At 36.3% G+C, this 12,576-nt stretch overlaps 1 protein-coding gene across 4 annotated transcripts in view; it reads right to left on the reverse strand.

Annotated features, from left to right (window-relative positions):
- Positions 1-12,576, reverse strand: part of LOC128212462 (probable JmjC domain-containing histone demethylation protein 2C) — a 73,692-nt gene that overhangs the window by 20,056 nt on the left and 41,060 nt on the right. For all 4 annotated transcript variants that reach the window (XM_052917934.1, XM_052917932.1, XM_052917936.1 and 1 more), the window contains 3 exons: positions 11,067-11,223; positions 3,153-5,196; positions 954-1,155 (listed from right to left, as the gene is read on the reverse strand). In XM_052917934.1, the coding sequence (XP_052773894.1) occupies positions 954-1,155; positions 3,153-5,196; positions 11,067-11,223 (2,403 nt within the window). The remainder of the gene's footprint in view (positions 1-953; positions 1,156-3,152; positions 5,197-11,066; positions 11,224-12,576) is intronic.

The raw sequence follows: 12,576 nt of genomic DNA on the forward strand, positions 1-12,576 counted from the left end.
TTTTACATGATCAATACCAATTATTCAAATTTGGTTATGCCTTATCTTTCTTTCCACCAAATATGATCCTAAAAGGACTGTGACCTTGAACTTTGATCAGATTATTCCTCCAATTTTCTCATCACTGTGAGAAATGAACAAGGGGGGATATTAATTTGCTGAATGGATTCTTAACTCAGTAACCTTATTTCAAAATCGATTTTCCTTTCCAATGAAATTGAAAATCTGTTTCTGACTCATCAAATGACTTAATAACCAGTAGCTGATTGTATAAATCTGGGTAATATTTTTCAAAAGTTATCTTTTGGCTAGTTTGCACACAAAAGCGTAATTGATTGGTCAAAAGTAATTGACCAATCAATGATCAATTAAACATTTGGAGTAATTTTAACAAAACCAAAGAATTAATCGATTTCATACAATTGGCCACAGATTTAAACAGTCAACATGCATGCAATGAAATAGATGTGTGGTTAACCTACAGTAAACAATATCATTAGTCATGAAAACAAATAGTTTCCTGCTGGTAGAATATATTATATGACAAGGTCATAAAAGACAGTAGATATTGCACTTTTAGTTTTTTACAATCAACACTATTTCATCAGAATACAAGTCATAACAATGCCTTTGGCATTGGTAAGATTGACTTTTTAATTGTCAACAACTATTAAATCTTAAGCAACAATTATCATTTTCTGTACTTGTTATGCATAAAAAATCTATAGTCTAGTTGCCCCAGGCAAACATATAAATGTTACTGTTTGTGTTAAGCAAGGTTTCACAACCTTTTAACAACCTTGTAAAGGTGATAAGTTAAAAAGAAATAATAAAACGATCTTGACAAAGATTTACTATTGTTATTCCACTTAAGTTAATAAGTTAATTCTTAGTCATTAAAACCATTGATATTACAACTAGCAATGCTAAGCTTGAAAGCACCATCCACTTACCCGCTGGCTAGCCTGGCGAAGGGACTTGTCAAAGTGCTGGTCAACAGCAGACTGCGGGTCTACGGCACTTTCCTTTAAGATACGACTCCGTTCCCGCTCCAAGCGCTCCCTTTCCAGCCTTTCTTTTTCTTGTTTATCCCGTTCAGCTCTTTCCCGTTCCGCTGCACGTTCTGCCTCAATTTTTTCCCGTTCTCTGCGCTCTCTAAAATGACAAACCAATGATCTTTTGCAAAAAAACTATATTCCACATCTTTTATAAAAAAATAATGTACATTCCTATTGAACATTAAAATTTAGTCACCAATTTCACTAACTTGTTTTCATTTTAGCATGCTAAAATCAAAAGAATTATACCATTCAACGCACATGTGATATGACTAATCTCCAGTTGAAAAGCCAGCCATGTGGCCACCCATTCATGTATACATGTACACAGTAACCTGTCTGATACATGTACACACAGTAACCTGTTTGAATAGCTGAGTGCAGTGGAGCAAAAATAATCCCTTCACAAGCTATCTGTTTCAATGTACATTTACAAACACATGCACAAATACTACAGTACAATGGGATTAGCTGGCTTGCATTAGGAAAAACTGTGATAAAATCATGCGACATTTTGTGTAAGAGTCAAATGACAAGACCACAAAAAATCTATTTTATTTCTGCCATATCTTTTCATGATAACTTTTCAAACTGATAACAAATATTTTTGACATTGAAATATGAGCCAAGATTTCACAATTCAACCTTTCATTTCATCTCATTGAACAAATAAATACACCAGCATTATGTTAATACAAAGTCATGTACCATGAATAAATCAAACATAAATCTATGCAAAGCCAATATTATCCTAGATTGGATACAAGCCGATTGCAGCTTAGCTTGTAAGAAAATAATCACATATTCCTCTTCATTGTTGAAGGCTAACGTTGGCAAAGTAAAAAGTATGACCTACTGTACATGAGAAATGAGTCTAACAATGAAAATACATCAAAACACCCTTCTTAAACATGCACAACATCATGGCAATGTTAACAAGAAAAGAAAATGATTAATTACCTGTATTCAAAGCCAACAACAAAAGTTAAACTTGCAACAATTTGCACAAAAGCTTTCTGTCAAGATGGCGACTGTAGCGTAAGACTGATCAATAGTGAAGCAAGGTGAAGGTCGTGGGGGGAAATGAAGGCGGCCAGATAATATTCACTGGGGTGTTATAATACCAGATACTAGCCTGGTGTGCCATTGATTTCCTTCATGAGCATTACTAGACCCCATAGTAATCACATCATTTATGTCTATAAAAGGGTAGACTCGGTCTATTCAACAGCCCCGTTTTGAATTTTCAAATCGCGAGATAAAGCAGGAAGATAAATATGAAGTCATGAACACAGATATAAAAAGGCCTTTCAGCTTGAACGCCTTTCAACTTTTTAAGTAAACAGTCTCAAGGACTCTTTTCAGCACTATATTCTCTATTTTGCAGGCCACGCTCTCAATTACATGGGAACCCCATCCTCTTACAATGAATTTTTTTATATTTTTAAAAAAGATATTGCCACTTACTTGCTTACATTGTGCAGTTATTGTGACGAGAATAAGCCATTGTTTCAAAATATGTTTGCACTTGAAAATGACAGATTGTCACAGTAAATGAAGTGAAAAACGGAACATAATAATTAATGAGATGCAATTGAAGTTCTCATTTCCTACACAATGACAATATCAAGTGTTTTTGCCGTTTTATTACAGTCAAAAGTAGCTACGAGTATTTCTTTTGAATGCTAATTTCTGTTAGCCGATGCGTTTGTGAACAGAAATTTGATGCAAATTACATCATTTTTTAGTTTAAAAAAGATTCTCCCATCTGTTAACTAATGAATGTGCCACCAGCATTGAGAAGTTTATTTACATAATTGAATATGCAATTTGACCATCACAAGCAACAGATGTCTTATTATCTTAATGTCGGTAGAAGAGTATAGATTTTTTTTTTCATTAATAAGCATAACATAATGCAAATTTGCTGACGCGGTGCGGTTAAATTAGAACGATGACAATCCCATGTCCCTATGTTCTACATGGAATATGTGAACACCTTCAAACTTGCTTAAGGTAATCAGCATTTATATCATCATTCACAGATTTAAAATTAGCGGCAAAGAATTACAATATTTTTGTTTCAAATCCTACCTGTCCATTCTCTCTTTCTCCATGCGTTCCCGATCCCTCCGCTCGCGTTCCTTCCGCTCCCTCTGTTCCCGTTCATGCATACTTCTTTCCCGTTCCATGCGTTCCCTCTCCAGCTGTTCCTGTTCATGAAGTAGCCTCATACTGCCCACGAGCTCATCATGCTGCTTGGCAAGGAGCCAGGGTGGGGGTACGGGCAGAGACGGGTACTTCTGCTGCCAGAGGTGCTCCAGCTGGGCCTTGGTGAGCGAGCCCGTACCCCGAGGAGGGTAGGACATGGAAAGGGCACTATTGTACTGCTGGCTTAGGGCGGCAGCCAGGTGCTGCTGTTGTACAAACTGCTGGTGGAGGGCCAGGGTTGCAGGGTCCAGCTGGTGAAGCCCTGGAGGCATCAGACTTGATAGTGAAGCCCCCGGGGGTAGGCTCGCTCCAAGGGCTGACATTGGGTACGCTACTGATGGAATCACAGGAGTCCGTGACTGGCGCTCCAGACCACTGGAAAGTGGCGTGGAAGTCATGCCTACACTTGATGGTCGAGAAGCTTGAGTTGGAACTGGCTGATGTAATGCAGGATATGAAGACTTGTGAGAATTATGCATACTGGGTACATTACTTCTCACCGGATTCTTGCTCATTAACTCTGGATCACGGTATATTTGCAATGGTTCACTTTTGTCAACTATCAATGGGCTTGAAGCTGGACTACTTTTCACACTTTTCAAATCATCGACCCTGGAACCAGGTCGACGGGCTTCATCCCCACTGAGTCCTGAACTACACCTGCTGTCACTGCTTCGTGACTGTGAACGTTCTTCCTGAGAATACACGCTTGAAGAGTTTGTACTATGTGAACTTACGCCTGAGGTTGTGTTACTTTTGAAGTCTCGACTACCTGCCACTAATTCTGGTTCAGATGAATTAGACACAGGTGATAACAATGAACTTGATGTGGAAGATAATTTATCGTCACCATTTAGAGAGGTTAATTTCTCTGCACGAGCAAGTTGATCAGTCACAGATTGGTTTAAATCTAAATTTTGGGTGGAAATACCACTATTTTGAGGTGTCTCTGTTAAAGATGCCCCTGCTAATTGTTTCTTTTTTATAAAGTGCATATTATTATCCCCTAATTCATTGACTGTTTCTTTAACATCCACACTTTTAGAACCTACAGATTTCTTACCATTGTTCTGTGTTTCTTTAGTAGTGACAACATTGTCTTTCTTTTTCTCACGCTTTTTAGTTTCCTTTTCACCATTACTTTTTACATTCCTAGATCGTTTCTCTTTCGGTTCACCTTTAGTAATCCCTGATTCTTTTTCCTTTTTCTTATAGGCTGATTTGATCTCTTTTAACTTTTGTTCAACACGATCATTAATGTTGTCTTGAGTTTCACTCTTATCACTCCCTGATTTTAACTTAGTGTTCGCAGAGTCTGTGAGGGAGGTGGAGGGTTTTTCAACCTTTTTAACACGCTCCGGTTTCTCAGTTTTTGTGTCACTGGTTTCAGATTTGGCACTAACTTTGTCCTCCACTGGTTTATCTTTCTTACTCCCTGATAAATTAGATTTGATCACAGCTTCTGCTTCTTTTTGCACACTAACACGTGTCCTACTTAACGACCTCCTACGCGGAGATCCACTTTCATCTCGCGGAGATTCGTTCTGTATTCGACTCTGCGCCTTGCTAGTACCTGATGGTGTAGATAGTTTCTCCTCCCTTCTCTGCTGAGATCGATTTCTATTTCTTAGACTGTCTGCTGCACTTTTATCTACAGTTCCACCACCACCACCAGTGTCCTCTATATCAGGTTCTAACACGCCACTATTTGCAGCTAGTTTGTCTCTCTCCCTACTCCTGTGAGGTCGAGTCCTTTCCTTGGTCGGAGTGCTGCGTGGGGAGACTCGTAAACTGAGAGTTGCGGTATCGTTGTCTACAGCAGGGGAAGGCGACTCTCGTCTATTCAGGGAAAGAGGTTTGGCTTTTACTCCGCTGATTTCCACCACTCGTGGCTTTCTCCTTGAAGTAGGTCGTGCCTTCTCAGATACTGGAAGTCATAGAAAACATTTGTTATTCATGAAATCCTAGGTAAATATTTTCCCAATGATAATTAAATAGTTTCATCGCCTGAAACAGCATGTTTAAACATTAATCACAATAATAACCTCAAGCAATATTAGTGCGAATGCATTCCACTTCAATTCATTTGAATAAACCTCGCCTATGAATGGGAAATCCAATACATTATTATTGGTTTGGAAAATCTTAATCCTCTTATAAATTAATCTACTAATCTCAAACCAGTGTAAACTTTGATTTACAGCCAGTGACCTTGCAAGGGTATTCAGAAACCACAGACAAGCAGATAAGATTTATGATTTATTTCATAAGCAAAGTAATCAATTACAGGTTTCCTAAATTAGGTTTTTGTGTTTCTTTCTTTGGATAAGCTCTCTTTAATCTAATGGTTATGTACTGATGGCAGAGTGCCGAGAGCAGAACAGAGGTACTTGGGCTATGAGCTGTTTACAAATACCAGCTGCTGAATGCATCAATCTACAGCAGGCGGAACCCAGGAGACCTAGTGCATTCAGCGCTCTGTAATGGCATAATAACCAGGCACCAGAATGCCAGGAACCACTCCACTCCGCCATCCACACATTCTCCATGTGATTCAGCTTTTTCTCATTTTTTTTTTCTCCACAAGTCTAATTAGCGACCTTACCATTTTGATTTACCATTGTTTACCTCACCACACTGATACACAAATAATCCTTATTGTGTCCCATCCAACCTAAACCATCAGTCCCTCTCCTGAATAACGGAACAACGTCCTCCATAACCCATTACAGTAATAAATGAAATAAAAGAAATTTTCCAACTTTTCCTTTCCCTTTCATCTTTCTTCATCTCAAAGTGATAAGAATCAATCTCATGTAAATTTGTTTACAAAAAAATATACAATACACAGGTGCTAAGATATAAGATATAAAAGTTTTAAGTAGAAGACCACTTTCCGTTCAGCTTAAATAGCTTAAAAACATACCAAACACTTTTTTATAATCCACTCTCGTCTAATGTTAACAATAGTATCATTCACTCTCAGATTTTCCTAACAGTGATGTCATCCACTATCTACAATCTATAACCATTTAACATCTCTCCACAATGAGCAGCGCAGGAAATGGTTTAAGTATTTGCACAAGGCGAAAGTACTATAAAAATCTTCCCTGTCCTCTAAAAACTTCACATAAGTGCACAATCAGAAAGCTAATTATAATACGAAGTCCAGGTTTTATTAATTTATGCACAACGCATGACATGAATTGTTATACAAACACAAAAGCCTTACAAACGAGAAATCTTTATCACAAGCTTAACCCGCCTTTTCAAACTACCTTCTACAGAAGAAATCTAACACTGTTTTAGAAGAAACGCAATGACACATAATACCTTAACATCTGATAACGCAATTGAAGTTCTCCACCCATGTGTAAAAAAGTCCTGTGAATATTTACTTTGTAATTATTTTTCAAGCTGTGTGAGTTGGCGTAGCTAGACACTATCTATACATAGACACTATCACCATTTGTGGTTCATGGCCTTTCCTTGTACAAGCCAGCTATCATATTTCAATATTTGTTTGCCTCAAGCCACTGTTTGAACTTATTATCTAACAAACATTGAATACTAAATCTCAACAGCATTTCAAACTTATTGAAATAAGGCAAACTTGCAAATTTACTGCCTTAAAGCATAATTCAAACATAGTATATATTCTGACATTTTCAAAAAGAAATCCTTTTGTAGCGCAAATAAATCCTCAAATTAATTTGTTTATTCCAAACACAAAAATAACCTACGATCATATAATTCCAATTCCCCTGAAACACTTATCGAAGTTTAATTCACAAAACTGGTGTCAGTATTCAATCTATAGCCCATCTCAGCAGAAAGTGCATTAAACCTTCACAAAGAAACCAATTTAGTCTTTCAATCCCAGTGTATTGTCTAGATTGAAAGGCAGGATTACAACACAAAAGAAGTCTTCTCTCTACATTGAAAACAGCTTATAGCTTGCACCACCAGATGTAGAGGTCATAAATTCACTGAGATACAAAAAAAATGCAAACCTGGGGGTGTTCTCAAAACACTACTAACCTGGGGGTGGTCTCAAAATAAGTAAATGCGTTCCTTGGCTGTCAGTTTTGGGGGTCGTTTATAAAGACTGCTTATCTTGTAATGAAATCAACTCTCTCACCCACAAAACCTGTCTAATATACCTGAGATAACATCTATGATGTAATGAAATGTGATAATAGCATTACACTTTTGGAAAGGAGAGAAATTCTACAAGATTGTGTTGTGTGTTAATGTGAAACCACTGGCAAGTGTGAAGTATAATAAACAGTGACCTGCACAATTTCGGAGTTTAAAAGGTTGGAAGCCTTGGGTGCAGAAATAACAATAAAAAACAATGCAGTTAGGAGTAATTTGTGAAAAGCCCTCCTGTAGAACAAAACTAATGGTTGAGCACAAGAGATAAGAACTATATGTCCCCTTTTCATGGGCTTTGCAGGAAAATTCTGTTCATTGAGAAAGAAATAGGAGAGGATAGAACCATTCTGAAAGTTTATATTCAAGAGAAAGCTTATTCATACATTTGGCATGGAGTCTTTGTTCAATACTTGGTACATGAAAACTCCCAGGCATCTAATAGTGTATGCCAAACAAAGATGTGACAGACTGTATAATAAGACAAGAGCAAAATCAATGTCCTTTCAGGAAGAAATTTACATGGATTAGAAGACATAGATCTCTCTTTATTTCAGCCTTTACCTTACTAGACTTCCCAATATGCTTAGCAACTGAATAATTTCACCCCAGTATTTCTTTAGGCCAGTCTTCACTTCAGGAACCCAAATCAATACATCACAGAAACCTCCTTGGAAATTCTCTTATTCACAAGACACAGTCTATTATTTACAGTCAGAGAAAAAAAATAGCATCTCTTCTCCAAATATGAGAAGGTCAAAGTAATATAAAATGTCATCAACAGGCAGTGCATGGGCATTTTGCTTAGACAATACATTATCCTGGCCTCACAGATATATTGATACAAAGAATAAGTTGCCTTATGTGGAAATAACAAGACAGTATACTAGTGTGAAAATTTCTTAGATTTAAACAAGCATGAATTACATAGGTGATTATTGTTTGTTCAGTGCAACATAATCTTTATTTCATTTTGCATGGGCACTGAAAATGTGATTTTTTTTTGGTACCAACACGATCAACTATAAAAAAAAATATATTCCACTGACACAAACTTTTTTTTATTTAATACCTAAAACTGGTTAAAGTTGATGTTAGTATTTAAAAACAAAGAGTGTTGGTGGTGTTGGTATTGTGCGCACTTTCGATGGATTTAGACAGCAGAACGATCACAGGTTTAAAACAGTGAGAAATTTATATATTACTGATAAAAGTCTCTAAAGTTGACCAGACAGGATGAAATAAAATGTTATCATATATATCGGTATTATTACACCTTTTTCTATTATATACAATTAGAAATGTACACAGTCAAGTGACAAATTTCACCAATACCGTCAAAAGTCAGATATTATCATATAGGAAGCAAGCTTACTAGCCAACAATGCCCGGGGCTTTTATATTACAGTAGTGGTATATATGGTAAGATCAAGGGGTCATGTTGCAGTGAAGAGATGACAGCGTGTCAGTGACAGTCAATCCATCAACACGCTACACATGCACAGCTTAATTATTAGCCTCCAGTCACATACAAAACCATAGCTGATGTATACATCGTTAATTACACACTTCTAATTAGTTAAAACCAGAATAAGTATACTTAATGTATAACTTACTTAAAGGCAAGCATGTTAATTTAATAACAATTATAAAAAAGGTACCTTTGCAATGCAGTGTATGATGTATTACAAAAATTTGAATTGGCTAAAAAACTAAATATTTTTAAGATATATTTGGTACTAGTGCATATAGTTCATAATATAGTATTTCCATTCTAAAAATAGAACTGAGCATTTGGTATGGAGTTAAACTTTTTGAAATGTGGTTCAAACTTACACACTGAAAATGCTATCAAATGTACAGCACATCACTTATTTGTATTTAATAACATTTATTGAAGCTATGTGCTTGGCTGCCTTTAAAATGAATTTCAAATTTATTTCATAACTACTTACAAGAAACTAATCGCAATAAATGTCACAAACTTTAAAATACATCGTTGTAACAAAATCACAACTTGTCGTTGATATGTTAACATAATTTGTTAACCCATATTCAATAAATCAAGGAGAATTCAATAAATCAATGATTTGAGGACAAAATCTATTGGCCAGGATATAAAGACAACATTCATAAACTGTTTCCTTGCATTTTTATGTATATTTCAATCACCTTGGGAGATATTTGCATTGGGTTTACATATCTGCATTAAAAAGAACCTTATCAATCGGCAAATATTAGGTTTACCAAGCATTTCCATTAAGATAACCTCCGCTTATGATCATTAACGAAACAAGTATAGTACAGGGAGAGAGAGAAGTATTGAGCGGTTTAAAAATGTGACGGCTTTAATACAAACACACAAACACAGCCCATAAAGCAAGACGAACATGAAATTAAAGATATATATGACCTAGGTATCAGTATGACTCATGGGCAAATTTTAACAAGCGGAAATGCATTGCTCGACAAAGGAACAGAGTTTTTATCATAGCACGGAAGGAATGTAACATTAACCGCCTAAAATCGACCTTGCCGACAGCCACTTTTAAATCCCAAGCAAGTAATTAATGAACATGTTTCTCCCCATTTGATTGGCCATTTTATGCAATATTAATTCAACCATGCCCCCATGGCAAAACCCTAACAACTGCTTGTAAAGGTCTGAACAGCAATTTAAGCATAGCTCGAACAAAACAGATGAGGAGCTTAACATAGAAACTGACATGGAAACATTTCAAGAACACATCTCCATAAGATCATGAACAGACAAGAAGCTTATCATTAACAGCCAAGGAGATTAACATGGAAACCGACATGAAAACATTCAGAGAACATGGAGAACATCGCTGCATTAGATCGTGTGATGACTAACAACACGCAAATCACATAGCTTAAACATAAGATGGCAGACGCCCACTCTCTGATATTCCCCAGTAAAGTTGTGAAAAGCCATAGTTCTGTATCGATCAAATCTCGTTCCTGCAGCTGCAAGTTTTTTTGTATTATGCAAACTGTTAATTAAGCCTCCCTGATAGAGACCCCTCACAACTGCGTGAAGAAACAACTCTTTGGTTGTTCACGGCCTTGCTATAAACAGAATTTATAAATACAAAAACAGTTGTGTGCGATAATTAATCTACACAGCTTGAGACAATGAAAAACATTTATGTGTATAACATATTTGTTTCAAAACTTTAGGCCACAAGAAATTCCTAACAGTGGCACCAAAACAAACAACTTTTCCACTAGAATTATGATTTCAAATAAACTATCTCTAATAAACTATCTCTCAAAGGAATTATTGACCCAAACAGTTATACCACCTAGCTTGTGTATGGAATGTTAACTGCATTCAAGTTTGGTTTAGTAATTGTTACTGTTTAATTTTCTCTTTGCTAATCCATTAATTGACGTCATAAGCCTGACACAGCTTGGCTGTCTATTGAACTGTTTACCGAAGGAAAAATAAAGACTTAGTGGAACCGCTGTTGCTTTTGTCAGATGCTTTTAGGATCCATCTCCCAGAAGTAGAGGCATGGGCATAAACACTCATTATATATATCTTTAAGCTCTTGCTCGAAATCATTTCAGTTGACACTGTTTGTACATCCACAACGACGTTGTTAAAGGGTATCTAACCTTTTTGTTCTGTGGGTAGGGGTGAGGGTACTGCTGTTACAACAGTGGGTGGGGTAGATGTCACTGTGGAAACAGCCTGTTGGGAAGACCGCGGCTTCTTTAATACGCTACTGCGTGTACTTGTCTGTGGCGTACTGTTATTAGCACTGGCTCGACTCTGAAAAAGGAAATATTATTGAAAGTTATTATTTAGAATGACACTTTGCTGTTATCTTGGTTTGATGTAAAATAGAGTTGTTATCTTGTCTAAAACAAAGGATTTTTTTATTTTTTATTCTTTGCCCATTTTCATATGTCCTTTAGTACACATACTGTGTATACATATTGACCACATGAGCGTTATTGAACAATAAGGCCACTTATAGGCCGATCTTATATCAACTGTAAATATAGATCATATTTACACTTCTTCCTATGCCACTTGATCAAGTACATAGAAACAAACAATACTATTACAATCTATGTAATAAGACAGTAATTCAACTGTACTATCTCACACAAAACATGGATGCCCTTGGCGTGTTTGATCAGATCGGGGGAACTGCTTGGTTATCACCAATCAGGTGATTAAACCATTATCATTCAACAATCAGCAGATCACAATCAACCAGGTAGAGATCAAAGTTTACAAAGCAAAATTCCTTCATTGGCTAATGTCTCATAGATATGAGATACACATTTTCCTACGATGATACTTGATATTACTAGTTACTATTATTAAGTACAAAGGGTATTACCGGAGCGTAATGAAAAATACCCTTTTATTATAATACCACTATCATTAACAAGTAAAAGTACGGTACAGTCAGAATATCACTGTGAACATAAAATGGAACATAAAGATAGTAAATTTAACAACGACTATGCTTTGAATAAAGCCGATGATATATCGGCAAACAATGTCAAAAGTTCAAACTACCTCCTTGAGGAAATATGAATGTCTGGAAAAGTGATTAAATAATACAGGCAAATAAACAAGGTACTTCATTTCAAGTATAACAATGCATTCCTTGCTTTTCCACATCATGGAGGGAACAGCAGCGCTGTTGGAATGTGGGTTGTTTTTTTTCTTTATCTGGCCACCAGCCAAGTTCACCAAACTGATAGATAACAGGGCACCTGACTTCACACAATCCAGATTATTTTCGGCCTGCACCAAAGGTCATAGAAAACTGATTACAATCTAAGAACACAAACCACAATACCATTTCATAATACTACAATGTAAATATGATTAGACATGAACTTGGCGCTCTCCTGCATATGAATAAGCAATTTCCGCTACACTTCACTTAAGTTATGTTGATTGGCTCTCTTAATGGGCTCTTCCAAGAACTATAACCAAGATTTTGAATGTCTATTGTACCATGACCTTCATCTAAAGTACCTGTTGTGGAAATCAATTTTAAACTTTTTAAAAAATTAATATTACTTAAACAAATACCATGACCTGACTTTAAGTACTTTGCCTGGCAATTGTCGCCAGCTTAGCCTTAAGCCGCTATGAAAT

Source organism: Mya arenaria, chromosome 12 (assembly GCF_026914265.1).
Source record: "Mya arenaria isolate MELC-2E11 chromosome 12, ASM2691426v1".
Classification (NCBI taxonomy): Eukaryota; Metazoa; Mollusca; class Bivalvia; order Myida; family Myidae; genus Mya; species Mya arenaria.